Raw genomic sequence first — 23,544 nt, forward strand, 5'->3', positions numbered from 1 at the left:
GTTTCAACATTAAGGTTTATTTTTTTCTTCCAGGTTAAGTAACAATTTAAATAATTATCAGGATGTATAAATGAACATCCATTCAGATAAAACATTACTGCTTAAAAGTGGCTATCTAAGAAATATTTTGCATGTAATAAATATATGTTATGTTTAGGTTAACAGGCACCATTTTGAGAGCAGAAAAGTGGTTTTTTTTTTAACCAATAAATAAATTACATTCAAGAAAACAAGATGTTTATATCTGAAGTATCATATATCCTTAAATGTTTTTCTTCATATAGCACCCAAGCTTCCAAAATGCCTAGAAAGTATCTCCCAAAATATAACTCATACCTTCAGTCATAAAAATAAAGGCCAAGAAAAAAATCAATTTAAGACAAAATTTACAATTTATATTCTTAATTCCCCGTTCAATAAAATATCAATTGCCAATTTATTAAAAGTAAATGAACTGTATATATGCAATCTGTTAGTGCTGAAAATCTGAAATATATATATTTTTAAAGTCTTTCTCAAAATATTTAAAATATTGCATCTCTGGTGGCACACCTGAAAAATTATCAAGCATTTTATTTCCCTAGTTTTCATATTTCCATTCCCATCCCTAACCTTTTAACCTTTATCAGTCTTCTTTTTTTTTTTTTTTTTTTTTTTGGTAAATACACTTACTTATATCCCAAACACAAAACACTGACAATACTCCTTGGTAAACAAGGAAATCCCAGAACAGTCCAAGCCTACAGCTTTGCTCCCAAAGTGTGGCACAGGCTAAATGATAGGAGGAAAACCAATCAGTGGCCCTTATTGATGATGCAGTCAGAATGCTCCTGAGAGTCTGTAACTGGTTGAGAATTTGCTGATGTAATCCTGAAGAAAGTTTCAACACATTCTGCAGACAAATATCAGAGAATAAGTCTTTGATTGATAATTTTCCTATTTATTTCTGCCAAGGCGACTGAAAACACGAAAGCCTTTTCATCAGAGAGGTTAGCATAGATGTCAATTTCCTTTTCCTGTTTCTCTGTTAAAAGAAAAAGGGAAAGCTTAATATAAAGGCAGTAAATGCAGTAATTATATTACGAAATTTAAAGCTTTCAAGTATTTCTTTAAAGAACAATAAATATTATACATAATACTATAAGGTACATTAAATGTTATAAAGTATTATGCTACTGAACTGAAATTATTTTAAATTACACAAAGGAGTTATTGAAATGTCATGAACTCAATCGGAAAACTGGAGACTACATATATTTCTATACAGTCTAATATCTACATCATTTCTGTAAAAATCTCTACTATTTCATTGTCCTCACTAGTACCATATGAGCTAACTGTCTCAATCAGAATGAATTTTCTCACCCTACAGATGGTCCCTTCTGAACATCAATGGTTCCTTTATGAATATGTTAACTTCTTCACCTTAGCCCTGCTATGGAAAATAAGAATAACCAACATTTATTTCTATTTTTTCCCCTCCTGATTACAAATGCAATCCAAGTTCATGGTAGAAAAAATTTTAAATACAGAAAAACAAAAAAGAAATCACCTATCTCATAAGACAGCTAAAATCACAATTACCATCTCTGTGTACATTCTTTCCAATTCTCTTTTCAGGCTCTACTATGATTCTGCTTTTGTTTGTTTTTGTTTTGACTTTTTAATCAAAGTTAAAAATACACGTAGCTTAGAGTCAAATCGTTTTTACAATACTTGCTACCCAAAACCCCATGCACATTTCCCACTCTCCAGATGCAATTACTAGTTTTTCCCAGTTGTTCCTTTTTGTTTTTACCTATCTCTAAGTAACATTTTTATATGATGCTACTACTTGGCTTGTTGGTTTTAGGCATTATTAAATGACTTTCCACTGTGGAAAGTTAGGAATTTATTGTTTTCCATCTCTTGCCCCCACCATACTCTTCCCACGCATTTTCCCATTATATTTACATCACAATCTTGGTGAGATTAATATTCAATGTTTACATTATTCTCACTATGTAAATGATTTCACTTTCTTTTTTTATCTGCTTAGTTTTCATTACTAATTGAACCCAAACCCTCTCCTAGTTGTACAAATCTTTCAGAATGTTTATACATTACTAGTTATTCTATCCATTTTATCTTGAAGAAATCTTTCCAAGTCCAATCTGCTCCAACCTGAAATGGTTTCTCGCTAGGCCTATTGCATAACCATCATCTTGAGATCTCTCTTCAACAGTGTGCTGGAGACGCTCCTCATATCTTTCTCTCGCTCTCTCATCAGACCCTGTGCCCAGATCCCAGGATACTTTCTTTCTTGGTTTACGTCTTCATTTTGATGGCATGTATCTTGTAGTAGCTTCCTGAGAAAGGGAGTATGGGTAGCATACACTCACTTGAGACCCTGAATGTTGGAAAATGTCTTTAGTCCACCTTCACGCTAAATCACAGTGTGGTTGACTAAAGCCTCTTAGATTTCCCCTTAGTATTGTGAAGGCAAAAAATTGTCTTCCAACAACTGGTGCTATTGTTAAGAAAACCCAATACCTTTTTTTTAGTATTTTTTTTAATTATTGCTAAATTTACACAGTGAAATACACAGATCTTAAGTGTACAATTGGAGGAGCTCTGACAAACATACATCCATGTAACCCACACCACAATCAAGATACAGAAAATTCCTCATGCTCCTTTCTAGTCAATCCCTCCCCACCCCACCAGCAATGACTGTTCTGACACCAGATTCATTTTACCTGTTCCTGAACTTCATAGAAACAGCACCACATAGTATGTACTGTTTTGTGTGTAGCTTCTTTTGTTCAACATGTTCTTGAAATTCATTGATGCTGCTCATGTATGAGTAGTTTGCTCCTTGCTGAGTAGTATCCACTGTATTAATTCTAATACCATTATGCTTTGGCACAATCTCGACTTTGAACCACCCAGTGGGCTGGGAATTTGGTGAGTCATTTCAATATGGAAACTCAGTGTCCTTCAGGTCTAGGAAAATTTCTTGAATTATTTCATTGATGACTTCCTTCTCGATCTTCTGTGTTCTTTTTCTGCAATGTCAATTATTTATAGATGTTGCCCTCAAACTGGTCCTCTAAATTCCTTACGTTTCCCATTCCATTTTTAAATTTCTTTTCCTATTGCTCTATGCTCTGGTACATTTCTTCAGTTTCTGTCTACAAGCCTTCTGTTATGGTTTTTCATTTCTGCAAATCAGATACATATATTTCTTTTGAGATTTGTATTTCAAAGTTCATTTTCCAGTTACTTTGCAACATCTGCAGTTTCCTTTTAAATATTATCTTGTTCTTATTTCATGACAATATCTTCTCTTACTAAGAATATTAATGATAGTCTTGATTTTTTATTCTCCCTGCAAAAACTTGTTTTATCCAAGTTTTTTTCTTCCCTCTTGATTTGGTCTTGCCTTTCATACTAGATGCTTTTTTCCATAAATCTGGGTAATTCTTGGTAATATGCTCATAGTTAGGAGTTGAACAAAAAAAGTTGATTGGCTCCTGCACACCTGTGGAGCTTGACTGTGGTCATCACTTTAGGATGATCTGACGTGGCCATTTTCTTTGTGAAATCCTTAATATCTTCATTTCAGGTCTTTTCTCTTGGGCTCTGCAGAGTCCCTAGAGAAGATACTTCTAATCCCTTACCTGGAGGTTATAAGCCTGGTCTGGAGAACTCAATATTTACCATCTTCAATTTTCACTTAATCTTCCTGATCTTAATATTGTACTCCTGCCCTCATTGAAGGCTGGTATCCATCCCCTAAACCAGAGACTCTGTCTTATCTTTTTCAAAAGATAAACTTGGAGAGAGGGGAGGACAAGGTAAACAGCCTTAACGGGCCATTTTAGAAACTAGACTTTCAAACAATCTTGTTTTTAGCCTCACTTTCATCTCTACACTACTAGACATAACTGATGCACAAATTCCTCATTTTAAGGCAGTGGTGCAATAAAAATCAGTTCTTTCTTCACGTTCCCCAAAGGAGCTTACAATTTAAGTTTTAAGGGTATCACTTTCCAGAATTTTGCTGCTTCCCTCATTCCTTGTCCTTGTGGGACTTTGCCGTTTTTAAAAATATCCTTTTATTAGGATTTGGGGAGGGTGCAGAGCTGAATATGTTTATTCAATCCGCCATCTTGAAGTCTACATTCATTCTATATGTTCTAACTAAGCTATTCCGAATGGCCCAATATATTTGAATCAGTCAAAATGTCACTACTACATTACTAATATCCAGAATAAACATACTCTCCACATATAAAATGAAGACTCGTCTTAAAAAAAAAAAAAATTGTTGTTTAATGGTTTGTTTTCAGGATTTTATAAAGTTACGTTGTTATCTAGATGTCTAACAGGCTTTCCTTTTCTACTCTTTCTTCTGCCTGTTCTTTATCAAAATATAGAGAACAATAAAGTCAATTTAAAAATATGTTCTTAGACACTCAGCCAGGTTGTCCTTATAAAAATAAACGTAAAGGATGCTTCAAATTTTTCAAGTGCCCTCTGAGCAGGGAATCAATAAAAACTGAATAAAACTAAATAGCTACTTGACACTAAGAAGCATATCAAAAAAGTTTATTCTAAAACATATAGATACTTCAAAAGTCATATTTTCTCTCCATATTATATTTAGAGAACATCGTCTGCCTCAAGGGTTAGCAAAATCCAGACTGGGGGCCAAATCTGGCCCGCCACCTGTTTTCATAGTCTAACTGGAACAAGCCATGCCCACTCATTTACATATCGTCTATGGCTGCTTTCCAGGCACAGTGACAGAGCAGAGTAGCTATGACAGAGACTGTATAGCCCATTGAGCCTAAAGTATTTATCTGGCTCTTGACAGAAAAAGTTTGCTGCTGACCATCTCCTCACTCCCTCCCCATTAAAAGATTTGCTTATTTTACAAAACCTACTTTGAGCACTTTCCTGTTTGTATTAAAAACAAATAAATTAAAAGCATATTTTACTCTAGAAATAGCTTTCTTAAAACTTTTCTATAAACTGAAAATACCTGGAAAAAATTTATAGCCAAATACACACTCCTATTTTCAAGTTAACATGAAATAAAAGTCCCAGCTACATACACAGAGTCTGAGCACAACTCTATAGACCTCACAGCCCGAGGAAAGACGGTCATTGTTTCCCCGTCTCCTCCGCCCTCCGCCAGAAGCATTCCTTTCTCCGTTCTTTGGGTTATATTCCCTTTACTTCAATGGAAAAGAATGTTCTGTTTTCTGGGCCAAGCAGTTTTTCCTCTCTTCTTTTTTCCCTGTTGACTTGACTTTACCTAGTTCCCCTTCTGAAACGGTCTTTAGCACAGATTTTCTGATCATCCCACTGTTACAGCAGCACATTCAAATTGAGAGAAAAACTCAAATCCTCTGGCAGAGCAGTGTACCAGAAGGAAAGAGAAAGGGAGTCAAATTATCCGAGGATTTAAGAAGTATCTAAGTACAGTCTTCCAACAATACAAACACAATATAAGCCTTACTCTTTTAGCCATACAATATTAAGAAATCTTTCTTTTGACAAAAGTTAGGAACAGCTATATCAGTGAAGTCATGTTCCCTAACGGTGTAACTTTATTCAAATAAAAGCACACGAAGAGAGAAGTGGTGAACAGGTAAAACATTCTCAATGTCTAAAATAAAAGAAATTTACATTTATGCTTGAATACTTGAGTACCTAAAAAAGCAAAGCACAACTCACAAACAACGTAAGAAATGCATTTCACTGAAGATGAAATTATTTCGAAAGAGGTTTCTAAAGCATTATAAAGAGCAACTATGCCTTTTTCTCATTAATTATTGGCTTGAAAAAAAAGGTATTTATGGACACATGGGGATTCATTATACTATTCTCTCTACTCTTGTATAATCCTTGACATTTTCCATGATAAAAAGTTTTTTTCTTTTTAAAGACAGATAAAGAAAAAGAGAAGCTCGGGTTTCAGTTAATGGTTAAAAAACAATTACTGATAGATTATTCAAAGTAGGGAGCACACAATGAGCAATTTAAAAATTCATACTGAGGAACACTTTCAATAGCCAATGTAAAAACCACAGTATAACAATTTGAAGTCTTAACAGAACTGATTTATCTTTAAAAAAAGAAATACACCCATTTTTAACAGGCTTCTCCAGGATGTCACATACAAATTATCATCTCTGAACTTTACTATCATCAGTTTATAGCAAAGTGAATTTTACCTAATTTAAGCCTTCAGTTTTCAGTAAGAATTAAATTTGTTCTTTTGTTTGTTTGTTTTTGTTTTTAACAAGCATCTATCTTAGAGGAAATGCTTTCCTTATTTGAGTGGTGATTCGATGGTAATTCTTAAGTCCAGAAGTTCAACGCCTGACAAACACTTTCTTCACTACTATCTAATTAAGATCTCAGAAAATATAAATACTTGGGGGGAAAAAAACTGCTTGAATTTTTTCATACCTCTTTCTTCCTCATGTTTTTTGGCAGATGCACTTTTAGGTCTTCCTCTTCCTCGTCTGATATGATCTGAATGGCTGTTACTCCGAGACCTCTTTCTGTTTTCTAAATCCTTATTTGCTGTAGAATTTATCTTCTCTCTCCTGACTCTCTCTGTCCGCCTCCTCTTGGCCTCATGCTTGTTTTCTGTGTGGATGAATAAAAGTGATATATTTTAGGGCTTAGCAAGAACTGTTGGCCTAAGTTCTCATTGTCTTCTTTTTTCTTTCTAAATAGCACTAGAATTTGCTGCCTGGCAAATACTTGTAAAACTACAACTGTAACATCTAGGCCCCTCACATCCACGTAGGAAAAAAGAAATTCAACAGAATTTAGATGATCCACATGAACACATAAGGTAGGAGTACTCTTGTATCAGAAAACGATTTTTATGTTACCACCTTTAATTTCAGCCCTTACAAGTTTGCACAATTCCACAGCGAACTGTCTTTTTCTCTGCTTCCAAGCTAAAAAAGGTGAAGTATTAGAAAAGGAAAAAAAAAATTCCATTCCTTGTTGCCCCTACCCAAATTATAGATTGAAATATGTCAACTATTCAGAAGCAAAACTGACCTTAGCCATACTATATTAAAGTTACCAATAAAAAGCAAACAGAAAGCATCTATAGAAAATATAGATGTTTTTATTAGAGAAGAAGTTTTGACTTTAGCCACAGATGAGGTCCTTTCTGACATTCTAAGAGCATCTGATTCCCTAAACAGAATAGCAATAGGGGAACTTTACTCAATATAGTGATTTAATTAATACAAGAAGCCACTCCTTCTCACTCCAAACAAATCAGAATGTTGGATAAGACAAACAACAATTTAAAAAAAAAAAAAGAAAAACAAAAACTTGCTTTAATACATACCTGATCTCAAAAACAAGAGAGAATCCCCAAATGCTTAAATTAATGGCGGCAAAGGGACAAAACAAATAAGAAAATTCACATCCCCAAAACTCAATGGAACAATTTAAAAGACTGTAAATAAATATGTTTAATAGACAACTGTAAATTTCCTTTTAATTTTAAAGTAAAATAGTCATAGTTATTTCCAAGTACCATATCCTTCCAAGTACCAGTTGGAGAACTAGTTAATTGCAGGTCTCAGATTAGAAATATACCAGATGTTTAATTATTCCAGATTGCAAGAAAGTTATCAAAGACAACCAGGGTCTTGTTAAAAGACTCAAGGGTAACTTAAAGAGGCTCCACACTGACCATTATAGGACAATTTGAGCATCAATAAAAGCAATGACTGTAATAGATTGAAACATATCAAATATACTTAAAACCATGAGTACAGGACATTAAATACAAAAGCAAAAACTACTTGGCCACCATAGGAAGATGCTAAAGAACCAACTCACTATTTTGGAAACTTAAAAGGGAAAGAATAAAGCATGTAACCTGCCTTTTCTATTCAAACTATATCACTCACTGGAGAGCCAAAGGGCAGATGAAGAGAAGTTTCTCATTTTAGAATTTCTGCAGCTAAAAAATGAAGGAGGAATGATAAAATCAGAGTGTCACCATTTTCAACATGAACTAAAGGATCTAAGTGCTAAATATTATATACAACATACCACACACAAAAATTAACTGACAATGAATTGAAGACCTAAATTAATACATAAAACTATAAAATACTTAGGAAAAAAGCAAAAAAGCAGGCGAAAGCTTCATGACATTGGATTTGGCGATGATTTCTTGGCTACGACACCAAAAGCATAGGCAACAAGAGAAAAAATAGACAACTTGGACTTTATCAAAATTAAAAACTTTTGTGCATCAAAGGGCACTATCAACAGAGTAAAAAGGCAACTCATGGAATGGGAGAAAATATTTGTAAACATACATCAGATAAGGGACTAATATCCAGAATAAAAAAAACTTCTACAACTCAACAACCAAAAACAACCCAATTCAAAAATGGGCAAAGAACTTGAATAGGCATTTCTCAAAAGATAGACAAGTGGCCAATAAACCCATGAAAAGATAGTTCAACATCGCTAATCAACATGACAAAATATCACTTCATACCCATTAGGAGCGCTATTATCAAAAACACACAAAATAACAAGCGTTGGCCAGGATGTGGAGGTTGGAACCTTTGTATGTTGCTGGTGGGAATATAAAATGGTGTAGTCACTGTGGAAAACAATATGGCAATTCCTCAGAAAATTAAACACAGAATTACTATATGATCCAGCAATTCCACTTCTGGACATGTATCCAAAAGAAAACAGGAAATCGAACAGATATGTTCACAGCAGAATTATTCACAAAGTCGTAAGCGTCCATCAACGTATGAATAAACAAATGTGGTATAAACATACACCAGAATATTATTCAGGTGCTACATATGCTACAAACTGGATGAACTCTGAAGACATCGTGATAACTGAAATAAGCCAGACACAAAAGGACAAATATTGTATGATTCCACTTATAGGAGGTAACAACAGTGGTCAAATTCACAGGCACAGAGTGGTTGCCTGGATCAGGGGGAGAAGAGACATGGGGTGTTTATTGCTTAATGGGTATGGATGGAGTTTCAGTTTGGGAAGATGAAAAGAGTTCTGGAGATGGATAATGGTGACAATGGTTAAGTACACAATATGAATGTACTTAACACCACTGAACTGTGCACTTAAAATGACTAAAATACTAAATGTTATGTTATGTATATTTTACAATACAAGATATGAAAAAAATAAGATTTGATGAAAAAGAAGAAATCAGAAAACAAGATGAACTGCTAAAAATTAAAGTCTAAAAGACAAAGTAAATAAAGACAGAATTCTAAAGACAGAATTATAGATCTAGAAAGAGAGATCAATGAAATTTCCTGGAACAAAGCAAAAAGACAAAACAGAGAATATGTGACAGTTTAGTGACGAGCTCTTCCAAGAAATTCCACGAAATACAAAGAATTCCAAGAAATCTCATACTGCTTACCTATGACCTAACTGCGAATTATCTACCCGCCATTCATTGTCCCCTCTTCAGTAAGAACAGAATCCTGATCTGTTCAAGAGGGGAGGGTGCCCAGCTAAAATATAAACACACTTTCCAAGACTCCTATAGGTGAAGTGGCCCTGAAATTTAGTCCTGGCCAAAGAAGACATGTAAGTGGAACTGGGTAAGGTTTCCAGAGAGATTGTTGAATGGGATAAACGTGGCTGGCATGCCCCTTTGTGCCTCTGCCCTTCCCTCTTCTTCCTGCTTGGAATGCTTATGGGATGCCCAGAGGTACAACAGCTACCTGGTAACGATGAGAACGAAAGCCACATCTTCTCAAGATGGAAGAAAGTAAAGAACCTAGATCCTTGATGATCTCATGGACCCACCAGTCCTGTAGTGCCAACTGCATCTCTCTTCACTAAATAGGAAAAATCAACTATTTGTCCAATCCTGGGTCAGTCATGTTTTCTGTAGATGGGTGATCCTCACGTATCATCCAATGAGTATGCCAGAAGGAAAAGAAAAGAGAATGGGGAAAAACAAGTAATAGGTAAAAACTGCCCTAAGCTGAAAACTCAGCCTTCCATCGGAAAGGACTGAGTGCAGAGGAAAGATGCGAACGTTTTTGTGTGTGCAAAGTGAAGGTATTCTCCACAATCCAAGATAGGAAATGTACCACTACATTCATGTCTTTCATGAACATTTTTCCAGGTCTGAAACAATTTCTGCAAAATTTGTTGCAGAAATAAAAACTCATGGGTTTGAAAAAAAACAAAAACAAAATAAAAACAGTATATAAGAAAAAGTGAGATCATCCCTGGTGTACAATGGAAAGAAATCTTAGTATGACAGCTGTGCAGCAGAGCTAAAGTAAGTCTTAACTGGAAATCAGAGGATTCTATAAAAAAAAGGCCTTAAAGATTAATACACATATCATTATGACAACTATGATTATGAGCCTAAAAGTACACGTGATGCTATGCATTTTTTTTACCAAAAGGCAAAAATAAAAACTATATAAAAGTTATGTTCCATATATGAATGTAATAGCAATTTTAAGTGATTAGCATGTAAGAAACAATGTTTTCTGAAACAAAACCAAACCTTCACTGCCAAGTAATCCAGACTTGAGCATCACTTACTACTGAATGATGTTCAATCACTTTGGGTTTACAAAAGGTACTGGCAGTAATATTTCTGCATTTTTTTCCCCTAAACTGAAAGTGAATGTCATTTATAGACTTCTTTGCTTATTTAACAGCCTTTGCCTATTAACTTACCTTAGAGAATAATTTGAAATGTTATGTTTAGGTTTAATTTTTTTCATCCCGTTTTTTCCTTCCCCAATAAAAAATGGGGAGGTTGTTATTTATTTGACTAAGTTTAACCTAAAGCTTATACCCACTGAGAAATAGTTAAATACTAATAAACAATTCCAATTTTTTACTGTTTTAAATCTTTTTTCTTACCTTTAGAGGAAGTCCTTTATGAACTAGTACAGTAAGTCCTCACTTAACGTCATCAATAAGTTCTGCCACATTAAACAAAACGCCGTATAATAAACCCAATTTTACTATAGGCTAATTGATATAAACAAGAGTAGTTCCTACAGCATCTCATTGACTTTATCAACAAAGCAGCATTATTCGAGGACTGCTTTATCTCATTCAGAATTTCAGTTTACTTTTTCCTTATAGTTTTATAATTAAAATTTTAAAAGGAAAAAGGTATATTCATGATTATTAAATAAAAAATGACACCCTTGATGTCACTAACCACCTGGAACACCCATCTGGAAAACCAAATTTAAAGATTCAAAAACTGCTTCTGTCAGTATTTGGTAATTGACCAAATATTTGAATAGATAACTACTACAGTACTCAAGGTTTGGTCCACAGTACAGATAGTCTCAATTTTAGGAAATACAGTAATCATTTTAATCTCTTTTTAAAAGAAATTTCTTCAACTTGACAGTTAAGGCTTAAACTCAAGGCTACTTTATAAACTCTCAACCATTCAATTTAGAAATAAAATTCTACATGAACAAGACAGTTAATTTTTAAAATTTTATCTCGATTTAATTCTGGCCTCCCAAAAAGGGTAAAAGAAACAACACATACTTAACTCATTTGGAAAAGATGTGAGAGACTGTCTTGAGGTTCTATGCACCTGTACAAAACACTGAGCATTTCTTGATACAGCTTTATTTGTTAACACTCATCTCCTTCCTCTCACCAAAATTGATTTGAAACTTGCAAAAATCTCAATTTCCAAAATAGATTTTGTTTATTTATGCATATTTTCAGCTAGACAGTTTTATATAGTTCCAGTGTCCTACCTCCCTATTTCCATGTATGTTATGAAGACATAAAGATGATAGGCATATATGAAAAATGTGAGTTTTGAACAATTCAAACCTAGATAAATCTCTTTGACTTAACAGATTATTTTCCTCTTGCATGTGACAAAGTTACAAATAACTAAATAAGGTTTCAACCCACTGAAATTTAAAATGATCTTTTATAGCTTTGATTTCACTTTTAAAATAAGTGCAATTTGAGCTTTAAAGATTGTTGTCTTTTTTGTTTTAAATGTTGAATTATACAAATAAAAGTCTTCCTTGATTCCTCCTTGTTATCTAGTGATCTATCCATTTATGCATTTACTGATTAACACTACATGTAGAAATCATTTTGTGGGGTCTTATAAACAAATGAAAAATAGAAGTACCAGATGATGTAGCAATTCTACTTCTGGGTATTTAGCCAAAGAATACAAAAACACTAACTCGGGGGGGGGGGGGGGGGAGGTTAGGGTTAGAGCGTAAGCTCTGAACAACAGGGTTGCCAGTTCGATTCCCCCATGGGCCAGTGAGCTGCGCCCTCCACAACTAGATTGAAGACAACCAGCTGCTGCTGAGCTGCCAGCGTGGCAGCCAGATGCCTCAGTTGGTTGGAGTGTGAGCTCTCAACAACAAGGTTGCAGGTTCAATCCCCTCATGGGATGGTGGGCTGTGCCCCCTGCAACTAAAGATTGAAAACAGCGAGTGGACTTGGAGCTGAGCTGCACCCTCCACAACTAGATTGAAGGACAACGACTTGGAGCTGATGGGCCCTGGAAGAACATACTGTTCCCCAATGTCCCCCAATAAAAAAAAAAACACTACCTCAAAAAGATATATGAGTATGTAACCCCATGTTCACTGCAGCACTGTTTACAACAGCCAAGATAAGGAAACAACCTAAATATCAATCAATGGATAAATGGATAAAGATATTCAGCCATAAAAAAGAATGAAATCCTGCCATTTGTGAGAACATAGATGGACCCAGAGGATATTATGCTAAGTGAAATAAGTCAGACAGAGAAAGACAAATTCCATATGATCTCACTTACATGTGGATTCTTAAAAAAACAAACCCCAAGCTCACAGACACAGAGAACAGATTGGAGTTTGCCAGAATTACAGGGGTGGAGGGGGGGTAGACAGGGGGAACGAGCAGTAAAATTGGTGAAGGGGATCCAAAAGGTACAAACTTCCAGTTATAAAATAAATTTAAGTAATGGGAATGTAATGTATAGCAGAGACTATAGTTAATAATACTGTACTGCATATCTGAAAGTGGTTAAGAGGAAATCTTAAAAGTTCTCATCATAAAGTTGTCAAAAACAAATGAGTTCATACAAGTATTGTTTTGCACTTTTTTCTTAAGTGTTTTACAGATTTTTCCACATCAGTAGCTGCATCCTTCTTTCTAATTAGCACATACTGTTGTTCCCTAAAAAGTATACCCTACTTTATTAACCATGCCCCTGATGATGTTTGGCTTTACTACTTTTTTGCTATAACAAACAGCATTGCCTGAAAATCCTAGTAAATATTTGTGCATAATAAACAATTAGATCTCTAGGCTACATAGCTATTGATAAAGAAGTCTAGAATCTAGGTTATGTGCATTTAAAACATTTATCTACTGTCAGATTGCTCTCCAAACAGGCTGTGCCAACTTACACTCTTACCACTAACTAGTATGCCAGTACGCACTTTGCCACACTCATAAAAGCACTTAGAAATCCTTTGTTTTTGTCAGAATGTAGGCAAAAAAAAATAGCATTTTATTTTAACTGTATTTCCCTGATTGTTAGTGAAGTGGATCTTTCCAGATACTGCGTATTATCCATTTTCATTTCTTCTATACATTCTCTGCTCATTTAAACTGAAATGTTCTAGACCCCAGTGACAATCTTCATCAAGTACTATAAATATAAACTACAGAGGTTTGTACAATTATACTCCTCTTAATTCTCTACATACTGTAGATTATCCAAGGCACAGCTTAAGAAATCTTAAGAAATGTAATGGTAAAAATGAGTATTTTACTGAGTACCTGTAACATACCAAGCTTTGTTCACGTTAGACATTTTCCTAAGCACTTCATCTAACTTTGATCCTCTAAGGCTGGTACTATAAATCTATCTTGTACACAAGTCGACAGCAGCTGCTGGCAGAGGTTAATTAACTTGTTAGAGAGAGACAAAACCAGAATCTGAAGCTGATCTCCACATCTGTACTACATCAAACTGTTTTCCAGGCTTTGAATACTCTTAACTCTCTTCCTTAAAACACTTTCCTCCTTTGGTTTCTATGATACAGTCTATCCCAGAGGTTTCTGTCTTTTCTAACTATTCTTTCTGTTTCTTCTGCTACTTCCTCTTTCTAGGCTTCCATGTTTTATCTTCACTTCAAGGTCACAAGGCCACTCTAATTAAACAACAGAACCTTAGGAAACTCCAAATGTAAAATAATAATGAATTGCTTCTCATTCATCACCATGAATTCTGTAACACCACTCTCCACTGGTTGTTCTACCACTGACATTTATTTCTTCTCAATTATCTGACCTCCCTACCCACTTCAACCCAAGACTGGAGTTTACCAGAGTTCAGTTCTTGGACTCCTTCCTCTTCCTACCCTACAGCACAAGTTCATCCATTTCCATGATGTCAACTACCACCTATTTGCTGAAGTCTTTATCTCCAGTGAAGGCTATTTATTCCCTGAGCTTCAGACTATACGCCCAACTAGGAAAACAAATCCACGTGGGTGATAGTTCACAACTACATCCAAAAGTAAATTCTTCATCTTACCCTCAAAACTTGTTTTCCCTTTTATATTCCCTTTGTAACCAGTAATCCAAGTCAGAAATCTGGGAGTCATTCTAAATTCTTCCCTCTGGTTCAAATGATTCTGATTCCTTAACACTTGTAGTATATGCCCTTCTCTCTGCTGTGTTTCTTCCTTACCTCATTTCTCACCTGAATTATTGGTGTATAAAATGAGCCCCAAAAACCTGTTGAATAAAAAGAATGAACACACTTGTCCCATTAAGGGCATGGACCATGTCTTATTCATTTTGGAGACTCAAAACTGAGTTTACATGCCACCCAGCATATCTACTAAATGAGTCATTCCAGGGTTCCCATACTTGAATCAAACTCTTAGGGAATAAGATCCAGGAATACATTTTTAACAAGCTCTCTGGATGACTCCTATATAACTAATCCGGTAACAGCCTTTTAAAGAATCAATAAATTAAGTGCATTCTCATGATAAAAGGAAGCAACCTCAAACAGAGGCAGAAATGGGATGAAACAACTTTTCTGCCACCTTTATATAGACGGAGGATAAACAGACATAAACATGAATAATTGTTGAATCATCTGCTACTCTAACCACGTTGTTAACTTGGCATCCTCACTCAGTTAACATACTGCAATAGCCCACTTTGGACCCCAACAAACTATTCTCTAGACAGCAACCAGAATGATGTTTTTAAAGGCAAATCAGAGTATGCCACCTTCCCCTCACCCTATCCCGTATCCTAGCAACAGTTTCTCCCCACATTTTAAGAACAAAATCCAAACTTCTTACTCTGGTTTACAAAGCCCTACAGAATCTGGTCCCTGCCTGTCCCTCTGTCCTCATCTTCCACACTCCCCTGCTCCTACTGTCTACAATGCAACCACACTGGCCTTTTTGTTCCTAAAATATACTAGTGTTTTTCCAGCCTTAGAATTTTTGCAGTTGCTATTTCATCTCTCAACAATGTTCTCCCTGATCCGATCATGACTAGCCCCTTGTTCCTCTTCAGCCTCACATTAAATGTCACTTCTCAGAGAGGCCTTCTCCAACCACTCAATCAAAAGTAGCCTTCTAGTAACATGCTAGGACAGCACTCTATTTTAATTTCCTACAAGGCGTTTATCACAAGCTGATAGTCTCATTTGTTCATTGTCTATTTCCTGTCGTCACAATTATAAGCTCCTGACCGTGAACCTGCCTTGGTAGTACATTCATTCATTATTTTATGCCCAAGGCTTAGTACACTGCGCCTAGCACACTGCAGATGCTCAATATATATTTGTAATAAACCTATTCTTAATTGAGGATCGTCACTATATGAAGTTATGACTTTACCAAAGAATAACAAAATTTCATCTTTTATAAATATATCCATTGAATAAATCCAATCTGTCTAATTAATGGGAAAGTAAAATTCAAACAAAATTACTTTTTAGATACTCTAAATCAGGGAATTGTAAACAATAACCAATACGTCTAAAAATTAATTCACATCAGAATCAAGTTATATTTTTCCAGCCACTAGTTTAAAAAACTTTAACATTGTTACAAATTTTGCCAGCATGAAGAGAATAAAAACCCAAATGTCCATCAACCAGTAAATAAACTGTGACCATACAAATACTAAACAATAAAAAGAAATTCTTAATTTATATATACAACATGGCTGAATCTTAAACTATGATCAGTGAAAGAAGCCAAGCAAAAAAGAGTACATATTATATGATTCCATTTATATAAGTTCTAGAATAGTGACAGAAAGCAGATTACTGGTTATCTGGGGGTCAGAGGAGCAAGAAGTAGAGATCACAAAGGGGAAAAAAAAAGCTGTTGGGAATGATGGACATGTTCATTATCTTGATTGTGGTGATTGTTTGATTGGTATAAACATATAACAAAACTTATCAAACTGTGTATTTTAAATATACGCAACTTATTAAATGTCAATTACACCTTAATTAAACTTATTTTTAAATAAGATACACTTATTTAAAAGTGTATTCCTTAACACTTGCTTAAAACCCTTCAATGTCTCTCCATCCTACAAAACAGAAAATTTGTTACAAGCTTTATCAGCATTATAAGGGAGTTAACATTTAAACGGAATGTTTAATGCCATAAGCTGATTTGCAATAGATAGTAAAAACCAGACATATTTCAATAGATTTTAATTTTTAACTTCAACAGAAACGAAAACAGTAAATTCACAAAAATTAATTTTCAATTTCTACATCAAGAAGCCTAAAAATGTGGTAAACTCTCACAATTACCTGCAGAAGTTGGTGATTTCTCTGGGTGCTTTGCATTTAAAAGTTTTCTGCTAATAAATATGTAACCACAGGGACATGATTTACATGCAACAGGAACCTGTAGGGGAAAAAAAAAAACCACACATTATTTTTCTACTGTTAAACATTCAGTGTTTATGCAGTCTCCTGAATAAGTTACTTGAAGTAGAAATCGTAGATTTACTTAAATCCCACCTCCTTACAACAAATTATTTCAGATGAGTGTTGTGTCCTATATATCTTCATATTCTAATACTTTACAATACCATCAATATAGTAAATGAATGAAAAACATGTGCTGACATAAGTGACCAATAGAAAAACATAATAGGGTCAGAGCCAGGAAAAATGTGTGGGGGAAAAAAGGTAGCATTTCCTAAAATATTAGTTTGAATAGCAGTTTATATAGAACAAATCGGAAAAGGGAACATGGCTGGGAAGTCATTAAAGTAATCCCAGGATAAGATTATGAGGGCCCAACTGGAATGAAGAGTAAGAATGGAAATGGAGAAAAGGTAGATAACCTGCCAAACATTTCAAAAGGGAGAAAGAACTGAAAAATGACTCAGCTTCTAACATGAGAAAGTAAGACGCCAATTACCACTGACAAAAAAAAAGAATAGTTTACAACAACCAGTTTGAGGTGGCAAACGTATAGCACAAACAAAAGAGAATGTAGGAGTTGAGTGAGATCTAGGATCACACAGTTTCAGCTCCAGGAAGGACACTGGATAAAACAATGTGGACCCTGAGAAAGAAGATACCTACTAAGGGCTCCTGGAGGCTAACTGGGCTCAAATTTAAAAAACCGACCGTGTTTCCCCGAAAATAAGACCTAACCGAAAAATAAGCCCTACTATGATTTTTCAGGATGACATGCCCTGAACATAAGCCCTAATGCATCTTTGGAGCAAACCTTAATATAAGACCCAGTCATCCATAACTAAGATTGAAAGGACAACTTGACTTGGGGGTGGGGGGGAAGACCCGGTCTTATTTTCAGGGAAACACCGTAGCAACTGTTTCTCCATAGGGGCCTCTCACGCAAACTGCAGCAAGGAGGAAGCCTGCAGGGAACTGCCTGGCTGCACTGCGCTCCTGCCATCTGAGCCAGCCCTTATAAAGGAGTTCCTGGAATTATATTTTAACCAATAGGACTGAGGCTTTTCCCATCCAAATGGAGCTGCACAGCTCTATCTCCATCAGCATCTTCACCAACCAATCAGAGAGGATACCTTTTGACCAATCAGGACAGTACTTTTTGGACCAAACTTCAAGAATTTGGAATCCTCATTTGCATGAGGACAGACCAATCAGGGAGCAGGGGCAGGGAGTTCTCTGTATATAAAGTCAGCTCCCCTGTGGCTAGGAGAGCATTTTCCCTTTCCACGGATGACTGAAGACATTTCCCTGGCTGGAGCTGAAACACCAAAGATGAAACACCATGGACATCTCGCCAGACCAGAGTGGAGAAGAACAGGCAGAGCAGAACAAGGCAAAGCTGTCCAGTCAGAAAGGGGCCTCTCCCCAGGGCCACCTCACAGTCATGCTGTATCACAATTGAGCTGTCTGCACTGAGTTAAGTTTCTTTCATCACTGCATCCCAAACTAGGGATTCGTGTTGGCGTTGAATTGGCACCAATGACCATCGACTGACAACACTTAAGCTCTTGAAGTTTGTTACCAAATCTGTTAAAATACATGTGGCTCCTTTTTCTGTTTCAAGTCTATAAATATTTTTTAAAAAACCAAATGTTACTGAAAAGTATTAAAGAAATTTTTACATTTCCCCCCAATAATCTCTTCACTAGTAACCTTAATGATTCTTGGAATCAAGACATGTTAACCAAAAACCAGAAATCAATCTCAACAAATACTCAGAGTAGTCAGAAAATTAACAATTCCCTTTATAAGATTAAATACCATTTGACCATTGTTCTGCCTATGTAAAAGTTTAGTTTTACAATTAAAAAGCTTTTTATCCATGTATGTACAGAATGCCTCATATTCTAGACTATAAATACTTGATTTAATTAAGCTGAATTAAAATTTTGGCAGAATTCCTTTTCTTTGCATAAAAATATTAAACAAAGGATCTCTAGTTTGCATTTAAGAAAAATAATAAATCCTATAAAAAATAATTGTAGTCCAGATATGTCTAACAGCTTGTTTTATTAAAAATGTGATGAGATTCTTTCAAACCATGACAGGAAATATAACATTACATTCTCTAATAGTGTAAAATCTGCCCAAAATAAATATGTTTGTCATTTTTGAAATTTCACATCTTCATAGAAACCAAGCTCAAAGGTACTACTGACTCATTTCCTTTACACTTAGAACACATCATTAAGGGCATCCACAGTAATATAAATTGTTTTAAATTAATGCTATTCAAAAAACACAGAAAACATGATGTTCTTATTAAACAGATCCTTTGCTACTCAGTAAGCATTTTCTTCCAGCTACTGAAACTCAATAAATTTAAATTTAGGTCTCTGTCTTACACACAAGAAAATTGTATCAACCCATATCAATTAACAGAATGATACAGTTAGGTGAGAAATGTACATTTGGCTTTGGGATGAAGAATGCAAAAACACTGATGAATGGATAGGTTGATTTTCATCCCTTAATTCAAGTGTTTTATGCTCAAGAAACATTCAATGTGCCTGAGCTAAGTCACCCTGAAGTCCTTTTTAAAATAGAAAGTTCCTTCCCCCATCCGCCAAACTGGGAAAGACAACCAACCAACCACCACCACAACCCAAATCCTATAAAAAGAATTATTAAATAGGGTGGACAACTTCCATAATATTAATTTCTTTACATTATAGTGTAATTTAGATTTTAAACAAACGGCCTAACCTTCCTTCAAATTTCAGTTGTAATGACAATGAATAGTAATTAAAGTTCTAATGCTACACTTTCAAAAATTTAAAATGGAAAAAAATCCAAAGTTTACTGATGGCTTACTGTGCATCAATTTATTCCTTGAAAAATGTATTTAGGCTGTAGTTTTACAAGTAAAACAGGTCAAAAAAACCTGCAAGAAACAAAATCTTGGTCCTATATTGTTTCATTGATTTAAAATGCTCAAAAACAACCACATTATAGAGAACTAATTTATATTCTTCACTACTAAGAGAAATAAAGTTACCTATAGTGGACATGTTTACTATATGTCACATAAAATTTCCAGTAAGTGAAAAAAAAAAAAAAAGAGCTGCTCTATTTTTTTTAAAAATTAAGGTGAAACAGAAACATACACAAAAGATACCAGAAAATTAACAAGAACCATGAATACTGATACATACAAAATGGCTCAGTAATTTGGGTTTAGTGGATGTGAAACCCCCTTGAAAATGAAAAGCACTGTGGTTGATTTAGATGTTTCAGAACTGTATTTTCAATAGAAGCATGTAAAGGGGATGTTATCAAGCAACTACAAATCTAGGTCTTTCTTGTTTCCTGCTCTCTGTACTTGGTTTTTAAACTTACACAGACAGACAGACACACACACACACACACACACACACACAGAACGTGGATATCTATTCAACTGGGGCCATTTCCTCAAACTTTAAAGATTTCACATTTATATTTATAATAAATTCTAATTTGATATTTGTAAGGCAATTAGCCTGTATTAGCAGTATTCTAGTGGTGCTTAAACAATGGCTTTCTGAATTATAATTTTTTTCTTGTTTATAAGATGTTTGCACTTTCAAGTAATTAAAATGCTAAAATCTATTATTTTTTTCATTTTCAGTTACTTTTAGTAAAAATCGCTTTTAAGAATCACTAAAAAATTTAATTAGTCCTCATGTATATTCTCCTAAGTATTTAAGGACAAAGCAAACCAACATTTAAAAATTATATAGTAGCTTGCTATGGATGGAATTGTGCCCTCTCACCCCCAATTCATATACTGAAGCCCTAACATCCAATGTGGTGACATTTGAAGACGAGATAATTAGGTTTAGATGAGGTCATGATGTGGGGCCCTCAGGATGAGATTAGTGCCACTCTAAGATGAGACACCAGAGAGCTCTCTGCCAAGATCTTGGGACATCCAGCCTTCAGACTGTGAGAAAATAAATTATTGTTTGAGCCACCCAAACTATTTTGTTGTGACAGAGGAGAGACAGTACAAAACAAAATTAATGTCATCTTTCCAAATAAAATGCTGATGTTTTGTTGAACAGTTACAGGGACTCCTACAAGTTTATTATCCTTTCCTCTCTCTTTAACCAGGATATCAAAAACAGGTTATTTTTCCCAAAAGGTAATTTTATGCCAAGTAAAACAAGGTCAGGATTTGCAGTGACTTGTGCCCTACAGAAACTGGAACGCATAATGCATACCATGTAAACCTTATACTTCTGCACAATTAATTGGAACAAACGAAAATGATTTAAATATTGAAATAAACCCTGCAAAGAGACTTAAATTGCAAAGTCCAATTTTATCAGAACTTAACAAATTTAGTTTATTGGTAAGAATGGGAGTTTAACTTTGGAAAACACGACTAAATTATTTTTATAATGCATACTCAAACTCCTAAGATCAATAAAGTGTAATTCTCCTTGCACAATCTTCCTCTGATCAGCATTTCTACCACTGCCGATAAAAGATATTGAATAAAACATGTTAACATTTTGTGTTACAAGATTTGATCAACCTATTAGATTGCTCCTTAAAGAATGCACTAAAACCAGCTTATTAAAAGTCTCCAGCCATTTCAAATTACTCCTGATCAAAAAAAAGAAAAGAAAGAAAGAAAGAAAAAGAAAGGGGGAGGAGAGAGGTAGTCATTTTGAAAAAAATTCTCTCAGTGGAAAAGAAAAAAACACACCCAGATCTGCATGTTGGCATGAAATATGAGACTTATGAATGGTTTTAATTGAGAGTTTTAACTCATTAGGTTGTAAAGCTCTGAGGAACCTCTATTATTCTAGTAAAGAAAGAGGCATGCTTAAACTAAAAACAGCAAAATGAGAATTTTTAAAATACAGCTCCGACACTATTAACTGTGTGTAGAAAGCAGTCAGTTAAAATTCATGAAACCACGTATATATATTTTAAAAGACCAGGAAGCAGAAATGCCAAATTTTTAACAGTGGATACCGTGGAGGGTGGGGGAAATGAGGAGCGCCCAGAAGGGAAGGGCTTCCTGGGGGCGTTATTCAATAATGTTCCATTAGAAACAATGTAAAGAAAAAATTCACAATAATTTACGTCAAAAATGTAGTAAGTGTATGATGAGTACCCCCCAAAATCTCCAAATTCGCCGAAAACTTAAAACCATTGCGGCCCTTTTGTCACATTTCGGCGTGAACCCAGGTCGCGGTGGGGACACTTTTGGGGTCCACCGTGTACAGCTGATGGGAACAAAGCCACCCTCCGCGACAGGAGGGGGCTCCCGGATGGGCACATCGGGCATCCTCGGAGGGGCCGAAGGGGGCTCAAAGGAGGGACCGTGCTCGTCCACTTGGGCCGCTGCCCGCAGACTCCCGCCGCTGTCACCCGGAGCCGGCCAGGCGACTCAGGGACAAGCCCACGCCCCCTTCCGCGCGGCCCGGCCACAGGACGGACACTCGCCCGTCTGACCGCCGCCAGGTGCGCACCGGCCGGGCTGCGGCCCCGGGCGTTGCCCCGGCCACCCCTCGGCTCAGCCCGGCCGGGTCCGGGCTCCCCCCGTGACCGCCGAGCCCAACAGCCGGCCCTCCACTCGGCCGCCGGGACCCCGGCGAGGCGGCCTCTCCACAGCCAACGGCCGCCGCCAACAGCCACCCGCCCGAGCGCGCCCGCCCCGCCGCCCGCGATCCCGGCCCCGGCGCCCACCTGTTGGTCGCACTCGGGGCACGATTTGGTGGCCATCTTCACTTTCTTGGCTCGACTTGCGGACATGCTCCTCTCCCGCGGCAGCGGCGGCGGCAGCGGCGGCGGCGGCAGCGGCTCGGGCTCCTCCCCTCGTACCTCAGCGGCCCGGCCTCCGCCCGCCCGGTCCCCGCTGGCCAGACTGAGGCGCTGGCGGGTGCGCGCGCGCGTGCGCGAGCCTGCGTGCCGAGGGGGCGGGGCGCGGCGTGCGCCGGCTCCGTGGGACAGCGGACCGTGCGGCCACCCACCCAGGGCCGGCCCTCCAGCGCGTCCCGATCGATTCTCACGAGAGGTGACGGTCGGGACCCTCCAGCAGGGCAATGGCCACGCCTTCTCCCGGCCGTGCGGTCGGCGTGGGGGCGTGGCGTGGGCGGGACCTGGCAGTGACCGGCGTCAGGCTCGACCAACGACTGCACAGAACGCAGATAGGTGCTGGGCACGCCTCCTCCGGAGGAAGGAGAATGAAAGACAGGAGGTAGAAGGTAAACCGCTCAGCACCTGGCATTTAATTAACTTCGGTAAATGTTAGCAAGTCTAATCATTGAGGAGTTGTAATAAATACCTGACGAGTCGGCTATAAACCAGCCCTGGGCTTGGCGCTGAGAGATATGAATTTCGTTAAGTCAAACATCTACTGAGGGCCAATTCTGCCAGAAAAATGTGAATACTACTAGGAGCTGTCCTCAAAAAGTACGCATTGGAATAGAGTTAGGCTATTGATGGGAAGAGTAAATCGGTTGACTAGAGCATTATATCAAAAT

The 23,544-nt window shown here is 36.7% G+C and overlaps 1 protein-coding gene across 1 annotated transcript; it reads right to left on the reverse strand.

Moving 5' to 3' along the window:
- Positions 1-23,304, reverse strand: C15H16orf87 (chromosome 15 C16orf87 homolog). Its single transcript, XM_033128138.1, has 4 exons — positions 22,748-23,304; positions 16,883-16,979; positions 6,466-6,648; positions 1-1,024 (listed from the first exon to the last, which is right to left on the reverse strand). Exons 1-4 carry the CDS (start codon positions 22,811-22,813, stop codon positions 906-908), a joined length of 465 nt encoding a protein of 154 aa, XP_032984029.1. The 5' UTR covers positions 22,814-23,304; the 3' UTR covers positions 1-905.
- Positions 23,305-23,544: the final 240 nt, after the last annotated feature.

Source organism: Rhinolophus ferrumequinum, chromosome 15 (assembly GCF_004115265.2).
Source record: "Rhinolophus ferrumequinum isolate MPI-CBG mRhiFer1 chromosome 15, mRhiFer1_v1.p, whole genome shotgun sequence".
In the NCBI taxonomy this organism is placed as follows: domain Eukaryota; kingdom Metazoa; phylum Chordata; class Mammalia; order Chiroptera; family Rhinolophidae; genus Rhinolophus; species Rhinolophus ferrumequinum.